This window comes from Globicephala melas, chromosome 5 (assembly GCF_963455315.2).
Source record: "Globicephala melas chromosome 5, mGloMel1.2, whole genome shotgun sequence".
In the NCBI taxonomy this organism is placed as follows: Eukaryota; Metazoa; Chordata; class Mammalia; order Artiodactyla; family Delphinidae; genus Globicephala; species Globicephala melas.
In genome coordinates this window covers 70,496,995-70,524,368 of record NC_083318.1, presented here as the reverse complement: position 1 = coordinate 70,524,368, position 27,374 = coordinate 70,496,995, and the positions used below count along the sequence as shown (strand labels likewise).

The 27,374-nt window shown below is 37.1% G+C and overlaps 1 protein-coding gene, 1 non-coding gene and 1 pseudogene across 5 annotated transcripts in view; all 3 read left to right on the top strand.

The window, feature by feature from the left end:
- Window positions 1-27,374, top strand: part of CORIN (corin, serine peptidase) — a 254,774-nt gene that overhangs the window by 61,808 nt on the left and 165,592 nt on the right. For all 4 annotated transcript variants that reach the window (XM_030880459.2, XM_060299302.1, XM_060299301.1 and 1 more), the window contains one exon: window positions 17,447-17,654. In XM_030880459.2, the coding sequence (XP_030736319.2) occupies window positions 17,447-17,654 (208 nt within the window). The remainder of the gene's footprint in view (window positions 1-17,446; window positions 17,655-27,374) is intronic.
- LOC115865755 (U4 spliceosomal RNA) lies at window positions 3,476-3,585 on the top strand (annotated as a pseudogene).
- On the top strand, window positions 23,248-23,353 carry LOC115865757 (U6 spliceosomal RNA). Its single transcript, XR_004044415.1, has one exon. It is a non-coding gene; the product is annotated as a U6 spliceosomal RNA (small nuclear RNA).

Here is a 27,374-nt window from a genome sequence, read left to right as displayed (position 1 = left end):
CTTAATTTTGAATTGGTAATATCGGTATAAACTCAGTATTTTTTCCTCCTCTAAAAATACATACCAGTTTGCCTCTGTTCACCAAAAAAGCCTGGAAGAAGTGACAACCCATGAGCAGGGAACACATTTGATGCCCAGTTCTTGAAGAATTCTATTAAACTTATTAACTTAAATAGTTTATATCTTGATGTCTGTCATTCTGAGGTCATAATGAAATATGGTTGCCCTTTTCATATGCAGACTCAGTTATTCCTTCATTTCAGGAAAACAAATTTATAGCATCTTTCAAGATTTTTCTCTTCCACTTTTGGGTTCTTGGATTCAGAGGAACATTTTTTTGTTAACTTGCTGTCTTCCTTATACATATATCTTCTTAATTGTGCTCATAATGATTATCCTAAGTTTCTTTAATTTTTATTATTTCTAAATATTTTTACTGTTAATATTTTTAGTGTTATAGCCTCATTTTCTTTTATTCCAATGTTTTTTTCTTTTGTCTTTGAGTTCTTGTTTGGTTAAACTCATTTTCTTGTTGCTTTCTTATAATATATAAAATTTTTAAAGGTTTGTGTTTTTTGTTTCTGGGTTATAATTTCTTTCCTATGGGTTGTTTTTTTTTAAAAAAAATCTTTATTGGAGTATCATTGCTGTACAATGGTGTGTTAGTTTCTGCTTTATAACAAAGTGAATCAGCTATACATATATCCCCATATCTCCTCCCTCTTGCGTCTCCCTCCCACCCTCCCTATCCCACCCCTCTAGGTGGTCACAAAGCACCGAGCTGATCTCCCTGTGCTATGCGGCTGCTTCCCACTAGCTATCTGTTTTACATTTGGTAGTATTTATAAGCCCATGACACTCTTTCCTATGGGTTTTTAATCAGTCTTTTGTTCTTCTTCCCCCTCTTCCTCTTAATCCATCGTATGTTGGAAAAATGTACAACCATTAAAAATGATGTTGTGGCAGAATACATACTGATATGTAGAAATATTCAAGACCTATTAGTGAGTGAATAAGCAGGCTACTAAATAATATGTACATTGAATATGTACAATGCATTGTAATGTTAAATATATTCATGTTATGTTAAGTATATATGATATATAGTATGAAAGAAAAAAAGCCTAGTGAAATAAGTCAAATTTATTGTGTGCCAAGTATTGTACTATATACCTTACATGAACACCTCATTAAGTAGATACTGTTAATACCCCCATGGTACAGTAAAGAAATTAATGTTGAGAGAGTTTAAGTATCATCTGTAAAGGCAGTGAGTAAGGAAGCTGGAAGTTGTGTTTAGGTCGTTTGACTTCAGTAATGATATATATCCAAATGTTTACAGTGGTGATTTCTGAGTCATAGTACTATAGGTAACTTTTTGTATTCTTCTTTGCACTACTCTGTATTTCCCACATCTTTCACCTTTCACAAGCACCTATGGCCTTGTAATAATATAAATAGCTATTAAAGATTCTAAACAGTACTATGTACAGACTGAATAATGATATCACCATTATAATTGTTTTAACATAAATTTCCACTTCTGCTTACTTCATTTCACAACTAAATTACATAGGCAGTTTTGCATATCTTATAATAATATAAAATCTTAATTACGATTTACATAGGATATGTAGGCAACAAATATATAGTTTAAAATTCTGAAATCAGAATAATTCAATAATACAATTTAACTTAAATTATATCATTTTCTCTCTTATTTCCTTTGTGCATCCAAGATGTAGGGCTTCTTTCTTTCTTTTTTCAAATTTCAAAATTTGGAGGATACTCTTATTTTTCTCTATGTTTTTGAGGAAGTGAGGCAGTAAGCCCTAGGTTTCTGGTTTCTATAAGAATAAATAGATACTGTAGCCAGTGGTTCTCAACATCCAAAATTTTGAGGCAATTTAATGAAGTGTTTAAACAAAGAAGGCTGTTACACTCTTTTCAAATATTACGAAAGATTTCAAGTATACATAATATAATAATCACCATAATTTCTTGCATCCTGCTTCTTCCTTCTGGGTTAAATTCTCTCCTTAATTAAATATACTCCTTGGAAGTTCTTTCAGTGGAGGCTATTCCAGTTTTTATTTGTCTAAAATTATCCTTATTTCACCCTCAATACTATTGTTTAACTAGGTACAGAATTCTAGACTGACAATCTTTTTTCACTCATCCACTTAAAGAATTTATTTCACATTTTTCTGTACTCATGATGCTATCAGAAATTTTAATGCAAATTTAATTTTTGTTTCCTTGTAGACAACTTGGATTTTGTCTTTGGATGCTTTAAAAATTATTATTTTTTGCCTTTCTGGTTTCACTGTAAGGGATATATTGTAGATTTCTTTTTTTTTAATTGAAGTATAGTTAATTTATAACATGTTAGTTTCAGGTGTACAGCAGAGTGATTCAGTTCTCTCTCTCTCTCTCTCTCTCTATATATATATATATATATATACACACACACATATGATATTTACTCTTTTTCACATTCTTTTCCATTATAGGTTATTATAAGTTATTAAGTATAGTTCCCTGTGCTATACAGTAGTCCTTGTTGTTTAACTGTTTTATATATAGTAGTGTGTATATGTTAATCTCAAACTCTTAATTTATCTCTTTCCCTCCCACCCCTGCTATCCCCTTTGGTAGCCATAAGTTTTCTATGTCTGTGAGTCTATTTCTGTTTTGTAAATAAGTTCATTTATATCAATTTTTAAAGATTCTACATAGAAGTGATATATGATGTTTGGATTTCTGTGTCTGACTTACTTCACTTAATATGATAATCTCTAGGTCCATCTATGTTGCTGCAAATGGCATTATTTCATCCTTTTCAGTGGCTGAATAATAGTCCATTGTATATATGTATACCACATCTTCTTGTACCGTTCATCTTTTGATAAACACTTAGGTTGTGTCCATGTCTTGGCTATTGTAAATGGTGCTGCTATGAACATTGGGGTGCATGTACCTTTTTGAATTAGAGTTTTCTCTGGATATATGCCCAGGAGTGGGATTGCTGGATCATACGGCAACTCTATTTTTAGTTTTTAAAGGAACATCCATACTGTTCTCCATAGTGGCTATACCAATTTACATTCTCACCAACAGTATAGAAGGGTTCCCCTTTCTCCACACTCTCTCCAGCATTTATTATTGTAGATATCTTTTTATATATCTTGTCTAGAAGGTGTGCTTCTTGAATCTGAGGATTCAGATCTTTCTTCAGTTTGGGAGAGTTCTCAGCTATTAATCCTATGAATATATCCTCACTCCTGATTTTCTATTCTCTCTTTCTGGATCTCTAATTACTCTTATGTTGGACATTCTCATCCATCCTCTATAAATCTCTGTGCTGAATTCTGGTGTATTTTCTCAGATTTATTCTTTAATTCTCTAGTTCTCTCTTCAGCAGTATCTAATATTCTATTTTAATCTATTCACTGAGTTTTAAATTATAATGTTCAGCTTTGTGCAGTGGCAGTATCATAGCCAATGAGGTTTATCCAAGGCATGATTATTGCTAATTAAATTATGTTCATACATATTTTTCATTTCTAGAGGTTCTATTTGGTTTCTTTTTGAATCTTCTAGTTCTTTATTTATAGTGTGTCATTTTTTTCAAATGGTTTTAATTACTACCTTTTTGTCTTTAGTTATTTTATTCATACTTGTTTCTATAGCCTCTGTCAGATTGTTCAATTGTTTGAAGTTCTCAGACTTCAATTATTGCTGCTGGTTGTGACTAATGATTATTATTATTCCTTCCCCTAGTGAATTGTTTTCTGTTTATTTTATGACTTTAGATTATAAACTTTTTTGGATTCAGGGCATGTCACTTAGAACAATTTTGTGTTTGGTTTGACCAGTCACCCCAAGATATCACTGTCCCAGGGCCAATTTTTATGTTAACTTTTGGCTTGGGGGATTCTTGGATCACATTTGTAGTTGTAAATTCAAACCCATGGGAGCACCAGAGCTGTAGTAAGAAGCGTCCAAAGAAAGATTTTTGTCAAATCAGAGTCTAGGCAGAGTCAGACAAGCTCCCTCATCATATGGCTGAGCTAGTTGAGTTCCTGCTTTTTTTTTTGTGTGTGTGTGTGTGTGTGTGGGGCCTCGGTTCCTATTTGTACTTCCTATGGATTCAAAGCCTCATCTCTTTGTTGAGACTGATGACTTCCTCCAAGACAGGGCCATTACAATATCTGCTCATGAAATGTTCACCCATGTGCTCTTCATTCCTGTGACGTCATCTCACATACTCACTGCTCTTGTTTTCAGTTCACTGTTGCATTTCTGCAATCTTGAGATTTCCCTTTCTTTATGGAGAGTTCAGCTGTTTACATAAAAACATTTGTTTTATTTTACCAAAAATTTGTGGAGGTTTATAATGGGTGGGCTTTCAGATTACTTACTTAACAATATTTCAGAATCTTTTCTTTAAAAAAAATCATTTTACACAGAAATTTTTAATCACACACAAAAGTAGAGAGACTAGTACAGTGAATGCACATGTGCCCTCTTTCACCTTATCAACATATGATCAATTTTCTCAGGATCTTTTATAAGGTGTTTTTTTTCTAGTGCCATTTGTAGTAGAGTTTAAACTTGCTCCGATAATCGAGAGTTAGGCTGCTCTCTGTATTGTTTGCACAAAGGAATTTTGATACTAACTAGTTTGTAATTAAAATACTGTACTTCATGGTTTTAGGAAAATCACCTAGAGAAAGCAAAGTCTTTATAGACCAATATGTTAAACCCTATATTAAATATTTAATTCATTATTATTAAAATTCATAATAAAAAACTTCTCAATTATAGGAAAAAATTATAGTGTCTCCAGAAACAGAATTGATTCAACATATTGCCCCCTTGTGTCAGGTATTTCTTGCCTTCCATTTCACCTTTCAGATCTCCACCTCTCTAGGTTCACATTATATCTGCCCCATCTGAATCTGGGGCAGCCTTACTCTTTTTGATTCTGCTTCTTTGCTATTCCAACTCTGTACATTCATTTCCATGTTTAAACTTCCCATGTTTCTCTTTTTTGGCTTAATTATCCCAGAGCCCTCTATTGCAGTTATTTTCATTTCCATCCTAACATGAAAAAGGCAGGGAGTGGAGATGTTTCACAATTTATATTTTTCAAGGCCAGGTTTCACACACAGTCCTATTTTTTATCATCTGACCAATGTATTGATATTATCTACTATAGTTGGTAACACTTCGGAAGAAACTAGTCCAAAATTTCTTGTTAATATCTTCTTGATAAAGAAGAAAATCTTTAATGCCCAACAAATGTCTTCAGCTTTAATCTGACCAAATTCCCCTAATCGATCCATAGTGAAGATATAATATAGTCATTAATGTTTTTTTTGAGACACTCTTTATGTATCAAGGACTCAAAATGACCGACTTGTGATGGATTAGCCTTGCTCTGTACACTGTAATTTAGGAGCAGGTATAAGGCAGCAAATATTTCAGCACAGTAGTTGGAACACTGGCACTAGACCATGATTTCCGTCCTTGCTAACCTTGGGAGAGAAGCGGCTACTTAGAAGGACAGAGCATGGGCCCCTCACCAGTCGCGAGTGTGGGCAGTTTCCCTGGAGAAATGTGTGACTCTGCAAGTTGGAGGTGAAATGCAGTGTGCAGACACATCTGGTTTCCCAGGAAGAGGCACTCCTTTTATGCAGTGCTTGAATGTGTGGACAAAGCCAGGGTTGCTTGTGTGTTTGCTTATCTCTGCCTCTGACATGTTCAAGTCATATACAAAAACAGAAGTCCTCAGAATCAGAGGCCCCAACACTCGTAAACTGATCACCTTTAATTCTTACCAAAAGGTATAGAGAGATCCTGGGCCTGCTGCTCAAATGTCCCTATGTGGAGAGCTGTAGAGGTTCCTGGAGGGAGGACTCTTCTCTGATGATCAGCTGGCTTCCTAAGCATGCCGACCTGTGCCATTGCACAGAGCCCTGAGCATAGACGGACTCCATACTCTGTTTAATGTTATGCTGTCACCTTGTTGAAATTATTAGCAATAATAGAAATATAAATGTTATGAATGAGATAAATAAATAAAATAATATAAAAATAATGTTTGACCAAGGGACCCCTCATTTTCATTTTATCCGGAGTATGCTTAAATTATGCAGCCTGTTGTACTCCTGGGTTTTTACTGTGATGGGGCCAACTTCATTCTCCTATCTGCCCTTGAACTAAGCACAGTGCCAGGCAATGCCATGAGCTGATTGTCATTGGCCAGTCAGGACCCATACCTGGAGCTGGGGGTAGGGAAAGGCCTCCCAAACTTCATGGCTGCTATTTAGTTAAGGATGGGGAGGTAATGCTGAGGATATAACTAATAAGAACCATTCCACTCCTCCCTCCCTCTTTTTTGTTGAGTGGTTGCTCATGTTTTGCTTTCTAATATTACATTGCCTTGTCATAAGATAAAAGGTATATTTATTAAAAAGAAATAGTATGTCATATGCATTCCAAAAAATAGTACTAGAAATTTATTGTAAACATTTCCTTTTGAGGGAATTCCCTGGCGGTCCAGTGGTTAGGACTCTGCACTTCCACTGCGGGGGGCACGGGTTCTATCCCTGGTTGGGGAACTAAGATCCCACATGCCATGGGTGTGGCCAAAAAAAAATTTCCTTTTGAGTATGTAGAACACACCGTCCTTTACGATCTTATACCCTGTAAAATCTTCCTTTGTAAATTCAGAGAATAAAAAGGTAAATGTCAGCTCAACTTGAGGCTGACTTGTTACAGATTTTAAATTTAGTGCATTCTGGGTTAAAAAGGGTTATCTGAGTGAGCATTTTATAAATCTATTAAGAATCACAATACCTAGCTGGTAGAATACAGACCTTAGTATGCAGGTTTGCCCTGTCATTTATTCTTCTGTTACTTAAGTTTTGACTGTTACTAAACCTGAAGTGTGATTCCCAATAAAACTACATAGGGCTGGGAAATCCACTGAAATCTCATTATGTTTTTGAACAGCGAAGTTTAAAACTACCCACAAGTGAGGTAATGATTTTTACAATAAACTCTGACATCAATGAACATGATGTACCACTAAGTGATTTCTTATACTCTCATCATTATAGAATTTATTTGCACCATTCTTGGTATTAAAAAACAAATAATTTTCATATGTATTAAAGTACAATTTGGCTAAATAAATAAAATAAAATAAATTGTATTAAAGTACAATTTGGCTAAATAAATAAAATGTGGTCTAATTTCAAGTTCTGATTTTTTAATTTCACAGCACCAAGCCCAGTGCCTTTATTTAATAGAGACTTAAATATTTTCTCAATGAATAACTAATGTTTTTAAACAATGAGTGTTTTAAAAAATAATACTCAGCATTATTTTATTTTACAAGTAAGCCAAACCAATTGATGAAACCTTGAATTTTGATCCTATATATATAGGAAGAGCACAGAATGAAAGCTTAATGTCTCTGTCTCAGTATTCCTACTTACATAACATAGATACAAATCTCTCTCCCGTCTAGTTCACAGTTTCGGTGAATCACAAATGAGATAATAATAATAGCAAACACTTTTATAGTTTATCATATGTGCTAATGATAGGCATTTGTAAATACCATTTAATCCTGACACTAACCCCATAACACAGATATTTTTATCTTCATTTTACAGATGAGGAAACTGATAAACAGAGAATTTCAGTAACTTGTCAAAGGCCACATAAATAGAGACAAATAAAGGAGAATTTGAATCAGACTGTGGAACCATCATACTGAGTATGGGAAAGGTGTTTTACAAACTTGAAAGCACCATATAAATTTGAATTATTTTTATTATTCAATCATTCATAATCCTAAGATAGATAATTATATGGGGACACAATCTAGTTCTTTTAAAATTAATGAAAAATGACTGGTAGATGGAGATGTGACAGCTGAAATGTTACATCTTACTTAGTTCTATGGGATGTGAATAATCAATTTACAATAAAGTATAGGCCTCTCACTGTGTCAAAGCATTGAATTTGTTGAATGAATGAGTTCCATCAAGTTATGAGCATTTAGCTACCATTTAAACATCTTAGAATCAGGTGGTATGGATGTGTGTATGAATGACAGGAGAGAATGAGATATATATTTATATATATATATCGACTGTGAAAGCTTGAAGATTGGCAAAAGACTTCACCAAGAGGCTTGAGGTTGCATTAAAAATGTTAGGTCTGGAATAAATGTAACTGTGTAGAGAATATTAAACCCTAAACCTCATGTTTCTCCCGGCAAGAGTAGCTAGTTCTTACTTAAGTCTGATAATTTACACAGCATTATCCTTGGTACTCAACTTTTTTGTGTGAGTGTAAGTTAGCAAGACATTGGCTTACCTATGCCTTGATTATGTCTATAAAGACTTTTTACAAATGTCACAGATGACTCATTAAGAAAGTGTGCCTTTTGTCTCTTTGATTTTCTCTTATGAGAAACAAAATAGTTAATATGTTCAGATTCACAGATGTTTAGAGTTAGTTAAAAAGCCAGGATCTTCATAGAGAGGTCCTGTCTGTAACTTTCTGTTCCTTCTTATCCTACTGTAACCCCCTTGCGGATCTTCCAATGTACACGATATCCTTTTAAATTGGTTTGTCCCAGAAATCCTTCTCGCAAAATGTTACTTTTCATGTGAGTTATCTAGACTACAGAATGACCTTCATTATTTCACTCTGCTGATGTAGTCCTGACCTGGGTGGACTTCATAATACAGCCAGGAATAGACACTAAGCATTCCCAATCCAATTCGTCCCTCAGTGAGGACAGGTAACCTGTTTTTAATAGCAGATTCAGTGTTTTCTTTGAGAAGGTTTAGTGCTTACTAATCATGGAGAAGCAGCTCTATTGCTTGAATTCAAAGAGATTCATCTAAATATTTTACAATGAATGAAGTAAGTTTACGATGTTTAAAATTAATGGTATCTTGACAGAATGATACAGTAGACAGGAACAGATTATGGGATCAGCATGACTTGATTTTAATTTCAACTCTACAACTTAACATCTATGTAACCTTGAATACTTTCTCACCCTCATTGAATCTGTCTCAATATCCGTAAAATGTGAATAAAAACAGCTTTTTCATAGGCTTGTGGGAGGGTTAGATAAAATGCTGTATATAAAATACTTAGCAAACATTCAGCCTAGAAAGTACTCAAGGATTTTTTTCATCTATTTCCTTAGCTTTAAATTGTTTTATTTTACTATAAAACAATAAGTGGAAATGAAATTTAAGATGTGTTTTTTATTAAGAGGGAACTTGAATAGATACTAATGGTTTATTTAGGCTTTTACTGCAAAGTAAGCTCATCTCATCCTATCCTCTCTCTGAATCGTATTATTTTTTCTTGCTGGAGACACCAATGCTGTTGAAATATCAGTTGAACATCAGCAGTATGAGGACTTTGATAAGCTTTTTATCTCAGTTGACAAATTTGATCCTCACAACCTCTCATTCACATCATTATTGCTACTTTACAGATTAGGAGGTTTTAAGACGTGAAGTAATTTCCCCAAGGTCACACAGCCTGGTGGGTGGGACCGAGGCTCAAGGTAGATTTTGGCTTCTGTGTCTCAGTCTTGGAGTAGCTGGCTTTTACTTAACTCTCATAGCTTACAGTGTTTGAGCCTAGTCTTGGCAGCCATAGCGATCATTTTTACCCACACTTTCCTCAGAGCTCTTTGCAGCTCTGGCATAAAGGTGCTCAGCTATTCATCTTTCTCCAGCCTTTACAGCTTGTAAGCACAACTTCCTTTTTTTTCTCTACTATGGTGAGGTCTCATGCTAGAAGAATTGAGTATGCCTAAGGATAATGGGACATTTGCCTTTTACGGGATCGAAGGGTAATTCCTGCTCTTTCACTTTCAACTACTGCACTATAGTCCAGAGTGGAGTCCAAGATAGGAATCAGTCTGGTGGAGGGAACAGTATGGGATGGTTCCCTGTGCCGTGGTAAGTTCTAGGGAACAGATTGTTAAAAATATTTGTAGCAATATTAGCCATCAACATTAGTGCCCTAGGGTCTCATATATACTGGCCTTTTTCATGTCTAATTCCATCTTGTTCAATAAGAAATCTTGTAGTGAAGACATTGTTCCATTTAATCTCATTCATTCAGTGAATAACTATTGGGTGTATACTCTTTGGTATCCAGTGGTTTCTAGTCACAAGACAAGGTGTCTACTTGGATGTGGAAGGATACTGAGAATAAACACATAAATAAACAAGATCTTAACAGGCAGTCCTATTGTTATAATGAAAACAAATTAGGATCATGTTATAGTGAGGCCCAGGAGTACTTTGAATGGGATGCTTATGGGAACTTTTGCTGTCCCCCGAGAAGGCGGGTTCTCTGAAGCAGGCCTTTGCTGTGGCTTCTCACCCCCGCAACTGAGCTGCTATGATTAATCTAGTGGAGGGAAGGCACTTGCTTCCCTTTGATGTTCTTATTTGATGGCTGTGAATCTGTAGTAAATATGAAATGATGACAACTTAAATATTATAATAGGAACAATGAAGACAGGATGCAACAAGCAAAATGCTTGAGCATGAATATGAATTATTGGAAATCAAAAGACTGGCATCTGAATTTTATAATACATATTGGTGCTGCTTGAATATTTAATTCTGGTACATTTATTTTTTTTTCATTTTTTTTATTTTTTTGCGGTACGCGGGCCTCTCACTGCTGTGGCCTCTCCCACTGCGGAGCACAGGCTCCGGACGCACAGGCTCAGTGGCCATGGCTCACGGGCCCAGCCGCTTGGCGGCATGTGGGATCTTCCCAGACCGGGGCACGAACCCGTGTCCCCTGCATCGGCAGGTGGACCCTCAACCACTGCGCCACCAGGGAAGCCCTGGTACATTTCTTAAGGAAGGAGTTCACTTTCAAAACTAATAGTCCTTTGTCCTGTCCTAGTAAGAATAGATTTATTGTGATATTAGTCTCTCCTTAAAGAGGCACATCTGCTTCTTTGTTTCTTGCTGAGCATTAGGACTATGACTATGTATATCAATGCCAGACAATATTTATTTGTGTTTGTTTTTTGTCTCGCCTGACTAGACTATAAGCTCCATAAGGGCAGGGACTTTGTTTTGTATCATGTCATTTGCTCTGCACCTAGAGCAGTGCCTGACACAGAGTAGGAGCTCAATAAATATTTGTTGAATGAGTAGTAAAAAAGACCCCACCTGCCTCCATGGATCTCATGGGGCCCCACTGAGGGTGGTAGAAATTCAGGGGAGGGGCTTCCCTGGTGGCACAGTAGTTAAGAATCAGCCTGCCAATGCAGGAGACACGGGTTCGAGCCCTGGTCCAGGAAGATCTCACATGCCGTGGAGCAACTAAGCCTGTGCACCACAACTACTGAGCCTGCACTCTAGAGCCCGCGAACCACAACTACTGAGCCCGTGTGCCACAACTACTGAAGCCCACGTGCCTAGAGCCTGTGCTCCTCAACAAGAGAAGCCACTGCAACGAGAAGCCCGTGCACCGCAACGAAGAGTAGCCCCCACTCACTGCAACTAGAGAAAGCCCATGCACAGCAGTGAAGACCCAACGCAGCCAAAATAAATAAATAAATAAGTAAAAATAAAATGAGCAGTACTGTGTCACAATAACTTTAACAAAAAAAAAAGAAAAATTCAGGGGAGACGATGTCTTCAACTATAATGTTTGGATTATGGACACAGCTGTTGATGGAAAGAGACTTGGATTTGGGTTAGGATGACTTGAGTTGAATTTCAGCTTTGACATTATTAGCTGTGTGAATCTTTAACTTTTTTAATTTAAAAATTTTTTTTATTGAAGTATAGTTCATTTACAATGTTGTGTTAGTTTCAGATGTACAACAAAGTGATTCAGTTATGTATGTGTGTGTGTGTTTTATATATATATATTTTCAGATTCTTTTCCATTACAGATTATTACAAGATATTGAATATAGTTCCCTGTGCCATACAGTAGGTCCTTATTGTTTATCTATTTTATGTATAATAGTGTATATATGTTAATCCCAAATTCCTAATTTGTCCCTCCCCACCTTTTCCCCTTTGGTAACCATAAGTCTTTTATTTCTGTGTCTGTGAGTCTATTTCTGTTTTGTAAATAAGTTCATTTGTATCAATTATTTTTTAGATTCCACATGTAAGTGATATCATATATTTATTTTCCTCTGTCTGGCTTACTTCACTTATCATGATAATCTCTAGGTCCATCCATGTTGCTGCAAATGGCATTATTTCATTCTTTTTTTATGGCTGAGTAATTTTCCATTGTATCTATACTACATCCTCTTTATCCATGCCTCTGTTGTTGGATATTTAGGTTTAGCTGTGTGCATCTTGTGGGAAATTACTTAACCTTGTTTCCTCAGCTGTGAAACAGAGTAACTTGTGAGGAGGGCAAATGAGCCAATGTATGTGGAAGGGCCAAGAACAATGCCAGGAGTGTTACAGTTTTACAGTAAATATTGAGGACAAAAATATTCAGATAAAAGTGGGAGATATGACCATAAAAGGCTGGGATTTAAACTGTAGAGGTGGGAATAAACGATATCGTCTGGGAAAACAACAACAAAATTTGACAGACCGGATGGCAGAAATGAAAAGGAAAACGTGTGAAGAGGCCAACCCTGCCATGACTTTCTTACCAAACCACGGAAAAGGGCTGTGTACAGAGAACCCTCCTTTACAACCCCATCGAATTCTCAGGATGTGGAAGTAAGACAAATGTAGACGCCTCCACGAGGAAATCCTGTGAAGCAAATTCATGAGTTAAAATAAGTCAGTTTAGCTAAGTTAGGGCAAACCAACCATGCTCTGTTAAAATATTGCCTCCTGTTACAGTGGAATCTTTACCAGTAGTCCTTCAATTAAGTGTGAAATCATAAATAGGAAGTCAGAAAGGTTACCAAGTTTTCCTGTTAGGTTATTAGACAAAAGATAGCAAAGTACTTTAGAAAGTTGATATTTCATGATTTTTAATTTAAGAAGATTTTTCCTGTCTAATAACACTATTATCTGTTATAATCATTATGGTTTAGATACTATTTTGCTTTTATTTAAAAATGATTTTTATTTGATTTTAATGGATTTTTAAAAGAACCCATTGTTGAAATAAATTCTGTGTAAGTCAGAAGTTTCTTAAGTTAATTTTACATTAAAAAAAAGCATATAAGAAACTAATTTCTAACTCCACATTACCTAATTCCAGAAGTAGACAACACAGAATTTATCATAATTTCCAAATGAACATAAGGAAAGCTCTTAAAACAGACCCATCTTTCCTTCCTAATTACTGCATCTAGAAGTATTAGCAATGTGATATGAGTAGAGAAAGCCCCAGTTTGATCTAGAAACTACTGAGTCAGATTAAGAAAACAAAACAAAAAATCAAAAACTCATCTTCTCAAATGCAAGCAGCATTTTATTTTTTCATATTTAATTTTTTTCTGAAATTGGGACCTATCTTGTAATCAGTGCATACTCTGAAAATTTGTTATTAAATCGTGCCTTATTAGTAGTGCTGTTTCAGAATTTAAGAGCTAATTAGAATAAATATTTCTGCTTCACCAGAAATCCATTGAATCAGGAAGCAATTTTGCTCTTCAGGTCTGTTTCTAACTTCTCCTCCCCAAGTTCCCCAATTTAAAGTAACTATTATTTAAAAGACACATTATGATGTCTATAGGAATGCTATGGTTAATTACATCTACTGTATTTTTTATACATTCTTATGTAGCAACCCTGACTTCTAATTTCTATTAGACTCAGTAGTAAATTCTCAGGGAAGAAAAACAAACATTCCACCCTTTTCTTTACCCTATGAAAACCAAATTAGAGGGAGCAGCAACAAATGAGTCCATTTCCAAAAGTGCCCTTCCCTTTCCCCTCAGAGAAATGACTCTGCCTGGTGCCCAGCATGTAGCTGACTTATGAAAACTCATTTGCCCCTCGTGAGAATGTGTACAAATACAAAACTAGAGTTACATGTTTCAAAGACAATGGAACATTCTGGGAAAAAAGAATATTTGACACACAGGTTGAGACAGTAGGAATGATAGGAAATTTACACAGTTACTTGAATATAAAAGGCCTGAAATCAAGAGTCTTAAAGAGTAATTCCCTTTTATATTTGTTGGCTGTTAGCAAATTCTCAGCTAAGTTTGTTGAACCTTTCTGCCCAGATTCAAGTGTTTTGGTCATTCTGTGTTACATGCAATTATGATTCTGTCTTTGTAGTAATTTTTCTCTACCACTCGTTAAGTACCCTGTTTTGTTTTTTTTTTTTACATCTTTATTGGAGTATAATTGCTTTACAATGTTGTTAGTTTCTGCTGTATAACAAAGTGAATCAGCTATATGTATACATATGTCCCTATATCCCCTCCCTCTTGTGTCTCCCTCCCACCCTCCCTATCCCACCCCTCTAGGTGGACACAAAGCACCAACCTGATCTCCCTGTGCTATGCGGCTGCTTCCCACTAGCTGTCTATTTTACATTTGGTAGTGTATATATGTCAATGCTTCTCTCTCAGTTTTTAACCCTTCTGCCAGTCCAGACCTTAGATATCATTCAACCAGCAAATCAAGTTCTTCCTCTTCATTAAATCTTCCCTGATCGTTCACTCTACATTGAATTCTTGCTCTTGAATTCCTTTGGCATTTGCTCTGCTACTGACAGCTGCGGTATAGTGGGAAGAATGTTGTTCTAAGAGGTGGAGGACACATGTATCAGTCCTGCTTCTATTACTGACTGGGTGTCCGTCTGCAAATCACTTTTTAAAAAAATTAATTAATTTATCTTTGGCTGCACAGGCTTTCTCTAGTGGCTGCGAGCGGGGGCTACTCTTCACTGTGGTGCGCGGGCTTATTGTGGTGGCTTCTCTTGTTGCAGAGCACGGGCTCTAGGCACACAGGCTTCAGTAGTTGCAGTGCGTGGGCTCAATAGTTGTGGCTCTCGGGCTCTAGAGCACAGGCTCAGTAGTTGTGGTGCACGGGCTTAGTTGATCTGCGGCATGTGGTATCCTCCTGGACCAGGGATTGAACCCGTGTCCCCTGCATTGGCAGGTGGATTCTTAACCACTGTGCCACCAGGGTAGTCCCTGCAAATCACTTTTTGTCTGTCTCCCTGGCTACCTATTTGTCTACCCATCCCGTCCATCCATCCATCACCTTTCTATCTACCTACATACATATGAGAGCCTTAGTTTCTTCATTTATAATGAGAGATTATAATCCTAATAAGAGTGGTTTGGAAAACTTTAGAAAACCATTTTATAAATATAAGACATTTTTATTTTTGTCCATACCAATTATTTTGAGACATATTTTAAGGTTTCAGACTATTATTTTGTCATTTTCTCTTTTCCCAAGGGAATTTGCTATTAGGAAATCTCTTCTGTGCAACTCACACTGCCATGAACATAGTATAGCCAACCAAAATATGATTTTCCTCATTATCATGTATTTTTCAAATGCTCTCTCGGTGTTGTGTTTTCTTTGCCTCGGTGGGGTAAATGAGCCTTTTGGTCATCTCACCAAATATGGTTTATAATCAAGTGTATAAACCCCAAAGCTGATGACCCCTAAAGAAAATAATGCAATGTAAAATGAATGATAATGTGATCAGAATACATGGTATATTATCTATGAATTTAAATGCAGACTATGTGATATATCACTATGTGCTTTTTAGCCTCTTCCTTTCATGGGCCATTAGGAATTAACTTCTTAAAGAACTGTTTTTCACATCGTAACCCCCTTTGCATTAGCTTAGGGTGGCTCCAAATGGAAATTTCTCAGAAAGCATAGCTTTGAAGATCTGGAATTTCCACATAATAGCTGTGCACTCCTGGGCAGATGTCTTAGGGTTTCTGATATTGAATTTCCTCATGTGTAATATAGATATGATATCACTTTACTGGGTTGTGAAAATGAGATAATTCTGAACTAGGAGATCTGAGTACCTGTTGTGGTGCCTGGCACAAGCTTGATTTGTAATAAATATTTTCTTGATACTGAATGATTTCATATTTTTGTTGGAGATAAATTTACTCTTAGCTCCTCTAAGCAAGCTTTTCTGCTTATAGCACAATACATATAATTGTGTCATTTTGAAGTCTACTCTCTATACCTTCTTCCAGCCTCTAATGCTCCCCAAACTGAAATGCATTTTAACTTCCCTCCTAAAAGATTTGAGTGTCATACTTGTGAAACTTGCCCCGAACTCCCCACCTTGGCCCTCATGCAAAGCTGAATTCATGTTTATGTCTATCTGTGTTCTATATACAGATTTTAATCTGGATTTTTCTTCTTTTCTGATTCTTTTATTTCCCATTTTGTATTATGAGTTTGATGAGGTCCAAAAAAATGTCATGCCCTTAAGCTTTTGGCCAACCATGCAAATTTATGGCATGAAGGAGAAGGAAAGGCCATGGAGGTGGTAATGCTCGGGAGAGCCAGCTTGGAAGAAAATGAGGTCAGAGTCTCTGAGCTGACCCTAAACATGGGCAGGGTTGGAAATCCTTGAATAATCGTGTATTTTTAAAGACAGGATCATGGTATACATATTGTTTTGTGATTTGCAATTTTTATTTATTATAAGTCTCATTCTATGTGATTAATAGTCTTCTAAGGCATCTTTCATGTAGCTGAGCATTCTGTTGTTTGTTCCATAATATTTTAAACCAGTTCCCTTTGTTGAATGTTTAGGTGATTGCTATCTTTTAAAAAGTATAAACCGTGCAGAGATGAAGATCCCTGTAGATAAATCCATGTGCACAACCATGATTAATTCCTTATAAATTTTTAGAAATATTACAGTGTCAAAGGCTATGCATGTTTAAAATATTTGTTTGATACATATTGCCTTTCCCAGCTGTGATCCAGAATAGTGATTGCCCATTGGCTAGGTGTGAGAGTGTATTTTTCCACACATTTTCCCAGCACACAGATGCTATCCCTTTGTGAGTATTGGCAGCTTGATTTCATGACCACACACACACACACACACACTTTTTTCTTGCTTTCTGTTTAAAAAATTTATTTTTATACAATTTTTAAAGGTTACACTCCATTTATAGTTACTATAAAATATTGGTTATATTTCCTGTATTATACAATACAGACGTGGTGTATATATATATATACACCACATCTTTATTCATTCATCTGTTGATGGACACTTAGGTTGCTTCCATATCTTGGCAATTATAAATAATGCTGCTATGTATGTATGTGCCTTACTGTATATCTATAATCATTCTGACTTACAGAATATATTTTATTGTATGAACACATTAGTCTATCATATCAAATGAGTTTATAAATATATAATTCTGATGTGTCTTTTCCTAAACATAATTGTCTTGCCTTCTCAGGTGCCTGCATGAACATCACTCACAGCCAGTGTCAGATGCTGCCCTACCACACCACGCTGACACCTCTCCTCTCTATTGTCAAAAACATGGAAATGGAGAAGTTCCTCAAGTTCTTCATGTACCTCCATCGCCTTGGTTGCTATCAACACATCATGCTTTTTGGCTGCAGCCTTGCCTTCCCCGAGTGCGTCGGTGATGGTGATGACAGGTATTTTGGAATGAAAAGCATTCAGTGATAAGAGTCAGTGGTAGCAGAAGTGTCTGAGAAGAACAAAATCATCCCGAGCTACCCACTTTTATTTTGGTTGTTGTTAAAGGAAAAAAAAAATCCCACACCAGTTGTAATCCTTTTGAAGTAGACATTTTTGGGAAATCTGGGATAATTTGATTTATGGGAAGAAATCATTCAGGCTATTAGATGGAGGTTATCAGCTGGGGTAGTCAGTAGCTGTTTCGCTGAGGGTCTGGTAGAAGACAGCACACTCCAAGGGCGATGGAAAAGATTTCTTTGGAGAGACGATTTATGGCGGTGTGGGCAGGGTTAAGAGAACAAGTAAGGATGAGAGGCATCAGGGTCTCATGATAATGCGATGCAGTTCCACTACTCAAGACTTGAAAGAGGCAAAGAGCAGGCAGACCTGGAAAAAGCTGTAGTTGTGGGCAGGGGGTCTCCCGACAAGCCAAGTTCTGTGACTCGAGGCAGAGGGGCACAGCCACTGCCAGCCCTTCAGTCCTGCAGGGAGAGAGAAGAAGGAATAGATGCCCTGACCTCACTCTCCTCTTGCCCTCTCCTCTGCCAGGGCCTCCTACTGACTGAACTCACCCACAACAGTTGGGCAAGGGTGAGCAATTGATATGAGTGCAATAGATGAGATCCAAAATCTCATCCCAATATCATCAGTTCAGAAGTCCCAAATCTCATCTAAATCAGGTACGGGTGAGATGCTGGGTGATTCTTACGGTCCACACTGGAGCCCAGAGCAGGGTGAGGAGGGTGAAGGGTAGATGCAGAGCGACAAACAGAGACTGTCCAGCACAATATCGAATAGGATTAGAAAGAATTTTCTTTTTTGGGAGGGTGGGGGAGAACATGTGAGTCAGTGTACTTGTGTATGTGTCTTGTAAGCTCATTTCTTTTTTTTTTAAATTGAGGTATAATTGACATATAACATTATATTAGTCTCAGGTGTACAACCTAAAGATACAATGTATGTGTATATTGTGAAGTGATCACTACAATAGGTCTAGTTAACATCCATCACCACACAGTTACAAATTTTTTTTCTTGTGATGAGAACTTTTGAGATCTCTCGTAACTTTCAAATATACAACATGTTTTTTATTTTTTTACTGCGGTACGTGGGCCTCTCACTGCTGTGGCCTCTCCCGTTGTGGAGCACAGGCTCCGGACGCTCAGGATCAGTGGCCATGGCTCACGGGCCTAGCCACTCCGCGGCATGCGGGATCTTCCCGGACTGGGGCACGAACCCATGTCCCCTGCATCGGCAGGTGGACTCTCAACCACTGCACCACCAGGGAAGCCCAACAATATGGTATTATTAACCATAGTCACCATGCTGTACATTACATCTCCATGACTTATTTATTTTATAACTAGAAGTTTGTACCTTTGAACACATTCCCACGTTTTTGAAGTAATACAATTTCAATATTATATTATATTGAAATAATGTAATTTCGATATTATATTATATTGAAGTAATAATTTTCAGTGAGAGTAAATCAATAAAAGTATGTTATGGAATATCTGAATTAGTAAGTATACAGTTTTTTAAAATTTCAAAGCACTGTTAAGTACATAATCATATATAACATCAATTATTTTCTGAATTAAAATGTTAGAAAGTTTTCAGTGTAGTAATGAGAAAATGAATTGCATTTTTAAGTACAGATAGGTTCCATGTTATTTGTACTAATTTAATGTACAAAGAAAGTTTTGAATAGACAAAGGTTTTTATTATTATTTTTAACATCTTTATTGGAGTATAATTGCTTTACAATGGTGTGTTCGTTTCTGCTTTATAACACAGTGAATCAGTTATACATATACATATGTTCCCATACCTCTTCCCTCTTGCGTCTCCCTCCCTCCCACCCTCCCTATCCCACCCCTCCAGGCGGTCACAAAGCACCGAGCTGATCTCCCTGTGCTATGTGGCTGCTTCCCACTAGCTATCTATTTTACGTTTGGTAGTGTATATATGTCCATGCCTCTCTCACTTTGTCCCAGCTTACCCTTCGCCCTCCCCATATCCTCACGTCCATTCTCTAGTAGGTCTGCATCTTTATTCCCGTCTTGCCTCTAGGTTCTTCATGACCATTTTTTTTTTTTTTTAGATTCCATATATATGTGTTAGCATACAGTATTTGTTTTTCTCTTTCTGACTTACTTCACTATCATCTCACACTGGTCAGAATGGCCATCATCAAAAAATCTACAAACAATAAATGCTGAAGAGGGTGTGGAGAAAAGGGAACCCTCTTGCACTGTTGGTGGGAATGTAAATTGATACAACCACTATGGAGAACAGTATGGAGGTTCCTTAAAAAACTAAAAATAGAACTGCCATACGACCCAGCAATCCCACTACTGGGCATATGCCCTGAGAAAACCATAATTCAAAAAGAGTCATGTACCAAAATGTTCATTGCAGCTCTATTTACAATAGCCAGGACATGGAAGCAACCTAAGTGTCCATCAACAGATGACTGGATAAAGAAGATGTGGCACATATATACAATGGACTATTACTCAGCCATAAAAAGAAATGAAATTGAGTTATTTGTAGTGTGGTGGATGGACCTAGAGAAGGTTTTTATTATTTTAACTGGAAAAAACCTACATTGCCGTAAAATAAAAACTGAGTAGAAAAGAAACAATAGATTCTGATTTGTAGAAGTAAGTATAGAAGCACTATTAACAGACACCACATTCAGGAAAATGTTTCCCCTGAAAGAATCATTTGCAGAGGGTACTTTCATGGTAAAGAGAGAAACTCTGTTAGATCTTTCCGAAGAGTCAAACTATGGCATGGTAGTAGAGAGGCCCTTTATATTCCTAGAACAGTGGCATTATAGCGTGATGATTGTCTTAATTTTCTAGGGCGGCCATAACTAATTACTACAAGCTGGGTGGCTTAAACAGAAATTTATTATCTCACAGTTCTAGAAGCTAGAAGTCCGAAGTCTGGTGGGGACTGTGCCAGGGGTCCCGGGGAGAGGCTCACTTCCTTTCTTTGCCAGTTTCCTTCCAGTGGTTTCAGTCACTCTTGACTTGTGGCCACATCACTCCAGTCTCTGCCTCTATCTTCACATGGCCTTCTCGTCTGTGTGCGTCTGCTCTTGTGAGGACACTTGTCAGTGGATTTAGGGCCCATCCAGATAACCCAAGATGATCTCATCATCGCAAGGTCTTTAACTTAATTACAGCCACAAAGACCATTTTTCCAAATAAGGTCACATTCACAGGTTCCCGAGGTTAGGACATGGACGTGCCTTTTGGGGGTCGCCATTCAATACACAGGCTCTGGAGCTGCGTGTCTCAGCCCACTCATCTGTAAAATGGAGATAATCATTGTGCTTTACAAAGTTCACATGAGGATTAAATGAAGTGCAGGGGTTTTTATGAAGAGCTCAGTAAATGTCAGCAATAGCTATCAGTGAATTGGAAAGGAGGGGCAGTACTAATGACATTGAGAGCACAGAGTATTTCTAACATATGCTAAATATTGAAGGATTCTGGAAAAAATGTAGGATACTACATGGATTAAAAGAAAATTAGGTAGAATACTTAAGGCTGCTGGAGTTGGATTCCATTTCTCCCTAATTTCAAACAATTTCACTTATATCTCTTTGCTTTAATTTCTCTATGGACTCAGGAGTGTGTATATATACTTATATAAATTTATATACTTATATAAAAGAGTTTCTCTCTTTAACATGAAAGTTCTTTCTTTACCATGAAATTTATATATACTGATATAAATTTCATATAAGACAATGAAAGAGAGTGCATTCAGCCTCCAGGGGACTCTTAACTCATTTTGATCATCCTTTTTCTGATAATTCAATCTCTACTCTCAGCTAAATCAGTTGTAAAATTCTAGTTAAGTTGCCCAGAGTCTTCAGGGTACTTTTAGGTAAAATTGTTTTTCTCCTGACCTGGTTCATCCTGAGAAATGCTCTCATAGGAGAGTTTTCCATTTTCTGTTACAGTGGGTAATAATTTATAGTCAATTTTCAGGTATCATTCAGGGACTTGTCCTACATTTTATTACATTCATTATTATATTTAATTTTATGATTGTACTTTCAGACCAGTGCTTCCTGCTTTCATTTAGCATGTGCATGAGATCTGCAAGCTAAATTTAATAAGTAAAATAAGTTCAGAAAGGTAAAATGTATTGTAGAAAGTAATTCTTATATTTTTATATATCAAACATTTTTTTCTTATATTTCACTATTTTGGATCATTTGTTCTACTCATTTTCTCTACTACTCTACTATTCAAATAATAGAGAATTGCTTATATTCCATCCTAGGGAAAATAGGTACTTAATAACATTTAGACTTTAATCTAAAAAGGTAGAGTGGGGCTTCCCTGGTGGCGCAGTGGTCTGCCGATGCAGGGGACGTGGGTTCGTGCCCCGGTCCGGGAGGATCCCATATGCCGCGGAGCGGCTGGGCCCGTGAGCAGTGGCCGCTGAGCCTGCGCTTCCGGAGCCTGTGCTCCGCAACGGGAGAGGCCGCAACAGTGAGAGGCCCGCGTACCGCCAAAAAAAAAAAAAAAAAAAGGTAGAGTGGGATGTATAAGTAGTATGGTTTTTAACCTGTCCCTTTGAGACCTCAACTGTACTCAACTATATTATATAACAATGAACTTTAACAGTTTCATTAAACAGTTTCATTAAGTGTTTCATTTATTAAAAAATAAGTGTGTGTATCATGGACTATAATACAGGATAATTAAAGGATATCTTATAATACAGGATAATCCATAACTATATTGATTGAATGAAATATAACTCAAAATATAGAGATTTGACTGATAAACAATTCAGGTAGCCCTAAAAATATGTGGGCTAGAATGAATAGCTTAAAAATATCAGCATGTAGGTAGAGAAAGATGAACAATTCCTAGGCCAGGAGAATAACAGATGTTTCTGGATGACTTTTTTTTTTTTTTTTTTTTTTTGCGGTACGCGGGCCTCTCACTGTTGTGGCCTCTCCTGTTGCGGAGCACAGGCTCTGGACGCGCAGGCTCAGCGGCCATGGCTCACAGGCCCAGCCGCTCTGCGGCATGTGGGATCTTCCCGGACCGGGACACGAACCCGTGTTCCCTGTATTGGCAGGCGGACTCTCAACCGCTGCGCCACCAGGGAAGCCCCTGGATGACTTTTGGATACACTTAAAATATCTGTGTTTGGAAGAGGAAGCAAACATTGCAGCCACATGCTTTTGATATGTAGCTATCACCCTTTCCCTCTGGGTTGAAATAATAGGTCTATGAATTTATCAAAGCTGAAGCGGGGTTAACTGGCCTGAGAGGTCCCGCCTTGGCTTTGCTTCTGGAAGACACCCAGGAGATATTGCTGATCATCATCACCCTATTCACATCCTCTAATACTTTGCAGAGAAACTTTGCTCATGAAATAAATCGTTAACATTTAAAAATGGATGTGTTTTCTATTGGTTTTTTTCCTCTGGAGTGTTGATTTGACCCTAGGTGCTTAGCAGATATTCTTAACATCTGTAGACATGAAATAAAAAATTCTTATCTAGTGCTTGCTTTGGGAGCATGTATACTAAATTGGAACAATACAGTGAAGATTAGTGTGGTCCCAATGCAAGGATGACATGCAGATTTGTGAAGTGTTCCATATTTTTTGATTTTTGACTAAGATAACTCATATTAAAGCATTTAGCACAATACCTGGATCATCACGTCCTGATCAAAGTTTAGCTAATACATCTATTTTGGGGTCAGTATTTCTCATGCAGGACCTAATTGAACTTGTCCAAAAAAAAGATGAGATATGTCACGTTCTGCTATCCACTTTTTAGTCAAGAAAATAGATAAATTATCTGAAAAAAATTCTTTATCTAGCTAAATTAGAGATTAAAGATTATATCTCAAACCTGGGATTTACCGGACAGTTTTCTGTCATGTACTCAATCCCTATAGGATTGTGGAAGAGGTTGAGTGAGGTTCTTCAAATGAACTTCTTCAAAAGCGCTATGCTTTTCCCCAAATAATTATGTTCACTGGAGCCTAGAGAAATTAATCTGGTAAATGCAGAGAATGCACTTGAAAGTTTGGGGGGGCAGATGAAACCTGATTCAAACCACAGCTCTGCCAATTGCCAATTATAAGACCTTGGGCACTTCAGTTGGCCTTCCTGACCTTCAGTTTCCTCATCTGTTTAATTAAAGTGATAATACCCTCTTCATAGGGTTGGTTTGTGTGTATTAAACAGAATGATTTATACAGTGCTCATATATGCTCTGCACTCTCTAGCACACAGTAACTTCTCCATAAGTAGTATTGTTATAAACAATAAGTAAATTATTATTAAATATAAATAGTACTATTATTGATATGGTAGTCAGAGATGGTGTGTGAGTTTCTGGGAGGGTATAAACTTCATCACCTCTTTCAGAGATGCAAGATTTGCATATTTTTCTCATTCTTTTCATCTTCTAATCCATTTTCCACTTAGCTGTCAACATTATGATATAAAAACACAATTAGCACTGCCGTACGTTATTACATGAAAGTTGTTAAAGAGAGTAGATCCTAAGAATTCTCATCACAAGGAAAAATATTTTTTTCTATTTCTTTAATTTTGTATCTGTATGAGATGATGGATATTTTCTAAACCTATTGTGGTCATCATTAGCTGTACATCCTAAACTTACACAGTGCTGTATGTCAGTTATGTCTAAATAAAACTGAAAGGGAAAAAAAATAAAAGCACAAATTAGATGATGTCACTCCCCTGCCTCTACCCATTCAAGGGCTTTCTCTTAGACTTAGATTATAAGCTGAACTTTTTGCCATGGCTTTTGAAACCTTCCTTGCTTCTCTGGTGTCATCAACCCTGCCACAGCTGCACTGACCTTTCTCAAAAATGTCCACCTTTCCCCAGCTTCCTTTTCACATGCTGTTCCCTTTGCCAGGATGGATCTATCCCCTTGATCTATGCCCTCTGTTCAAAAGACATCTCTGTGGAGATATATTCTCTGATCACCCTCGGTAGTTCTGTTATCTTACACTGCAGCAAGGCTGTGTCCCTTTTTGCTTGTCTGTATGTTGTCTGTCTTACTTTATAAGCACCACAATGGCAGAGAACTTACTGACTTTGCACACTGTTGTATACCCAGTGTTCAGAGCAGTGCCCAACACATAGTAGGTGCTCAATAAATATTTGTTGGAATAAATGAATCAATAAATAAACTCTTCCATTAGGGAGCTCCCCTAAATGTCTAGGTAAATGGGAGTTCAAACTCCATTGATAATGGTTGTGCATTGCTTTGTATAATTGATACGTTCCTGAAAACTCATGCATAAATCAAATTCTATATGTGTGTTAAATAATTACAACTTTAAATTGAGTTGGATGGTATTCCCAGAGATGATTTAACTTCCTTCTGAGTGAGCATCCGTTGGCAGAACAACCAGCTAAAGTACATTAACTTGTTCTTGTTCATTTCTGTCAAAATCCTGGATCTAATAGAGGAGGAAACACTAGATTGTTCTTGAGGATTGTCTTGGTGGTTCAGTGCTTTTGTTTTAATACTGACTCATATGCATCAGTTAAAAAGACTTTAGGTCAACTGTAGTTGAAAATCTTAGATGTAAGGTTCATGTACAGAGCAGAAACAAAACAGTGATAAACATGTTTAAAGAAAAATGACCAGGATAGTGGTTCAGAATCTGTTCATGTGAAGAATAGTTGGGGGACCTGGAGATGTGAGGCCCTGAGGGTGCACAGTGGCCACCCTCCAATCTCCTGGGCCACGACTGGAAGAGGGAGCACACTTTTTCTCTATGCTTCCACAGGGCAAAAATGGAACCAGGGACTGAAAGTCATAAAGAAGTAAATTCTAACTTAACTAAAGTGAGAACTTTATGGATACTAAAGTTGTATATATATGGAAATGTTGTCTCAGGAAATGGTGAGTTGTTATCACTAGAGATATTTAAACTGACTGGTGAGAGCTTAGTGGAGAAAATGGGACAAGGAGTCCAGCATCTTATGGTCAATTAGTTTCCCATAGATTAAGGGGCAGGTTCACTCATGGCCCATGGCCCTGATTAAAGGAGCTCTAAAAACTTACGAAAAGAGAAGAAAATTAAATCTACCATAACTTTTCTGAGGGACACTTTTATATTTGCTTTGGTAATAATAGAGAATCCAGTTGGGGGCCTTGGGGAGGGTTGCGTTGACACTCCCGTGGATCCAGTAGCAGCAAGGAGTCACCTAACTGCCTTCAGAAATGATGGGCCCAGTTATCTGCAGGACGTCTGTTTTGCCCAGTGGGGCTTGCAAATTGGGACCCTGCCAGACAAAGCCCTCTTTTTCTCTGTTGCAACTATCAGGTTCTCAGCTAAATAAATGTTAAACAAATATTTACAGTGTGTCACCTTGGGGAAATGTCAGATTATCTGCTGGGAACACCTGTGTGCCTTTGGTGGCTTGGCTTTTGCTCAGAGTTGAAAGGTTCACGGTAGAAAATAGAATTTTTGACTCTAGGTATTAAGATCAGCTTGCTTTTCAGCCTGAAATCTGTGTTCTCCTAAAATCAAGATTGGAATTCTGCTATGTTGCTATCTTCTATTCACCTTGTGTTCACCTTTTAAGCTTTTGGTTTTGCTAAAATCCTGTTAGGTAAATAAAAGTTCTAGGCATACTTTTGTGTCAGCCACTCGAGAGGAAGAAAAAGAATGTTGACAGAAACAAGAGGTATTTAAAATTCCTTTTTCTGGAAGGCACAGTTTGTTCATTTCTTATCAAGGTCCTAGGCTTCCTTTTTAGAAGCAGCAGAGTTCCCTAGAAAAATGACCCCATAATCTAGTTACCATTATTTAAAGTTAGAGTAAAATTTGCCTGTCATTTCAAATATACAGTTGATACGGTTTTCCTGTTCTAACTCCATCCTATTACTAAAGACGGCCAGATTACTGAGATGGCCTCTAGGTGAACAATCAAGATGGCATCAAAGTTGATACAGGAATGATTTTTTCAAAAATATTTGCTATACCAGAATTACAAAACCTCTTCCCCACCATCCAGTTTATTTTCAATATTTCTACTACTGCACACCATTATATTACTATACCACTTTTGAGTTGAATTTTACTGATAATCTTTTAGTAAAAAGTATCAAATTTTTCTGCTTATAAAATTTACTGTATTCTTTTATTTTAACATCTTTATTGGAGTATAATTGCTTTACAATGATGTGTTAGTTTCTGCTTTATAACAGAGTGAATCAGCTATGCATATACATATATCCCCATATCTCCTTGCATCTCCCTCCCACCCTCCCTATCCCACCCCTCTAGGTGGTCACAAAGCACCAAGCTGATCTCCCTGTGCTATGCGGCTGCTTCCCACTAGCTATCTATTTTACATTTGGTAGTGTATGTATGTCCATGCTACTCTCTCACTACATCCCAACTTCCCCTTCCCGTTGCCGGTGTCCTCAAGTCCATTCTCTATGTCTGCGTCTTTATTCTTGTCCTGGCCCAGGGTTCTTCAGAACCTTTTTCTTTTTTTTTTTTAGATTCCATATATATGTGTTAGCGTATGGTATTTTTGTCTTTCTGATTTACTTCACTCTGTATGACAGACTCTAGGTCCATCCACCTCACTACAAATAACTCAGTTTCGTTTCTTTTTAT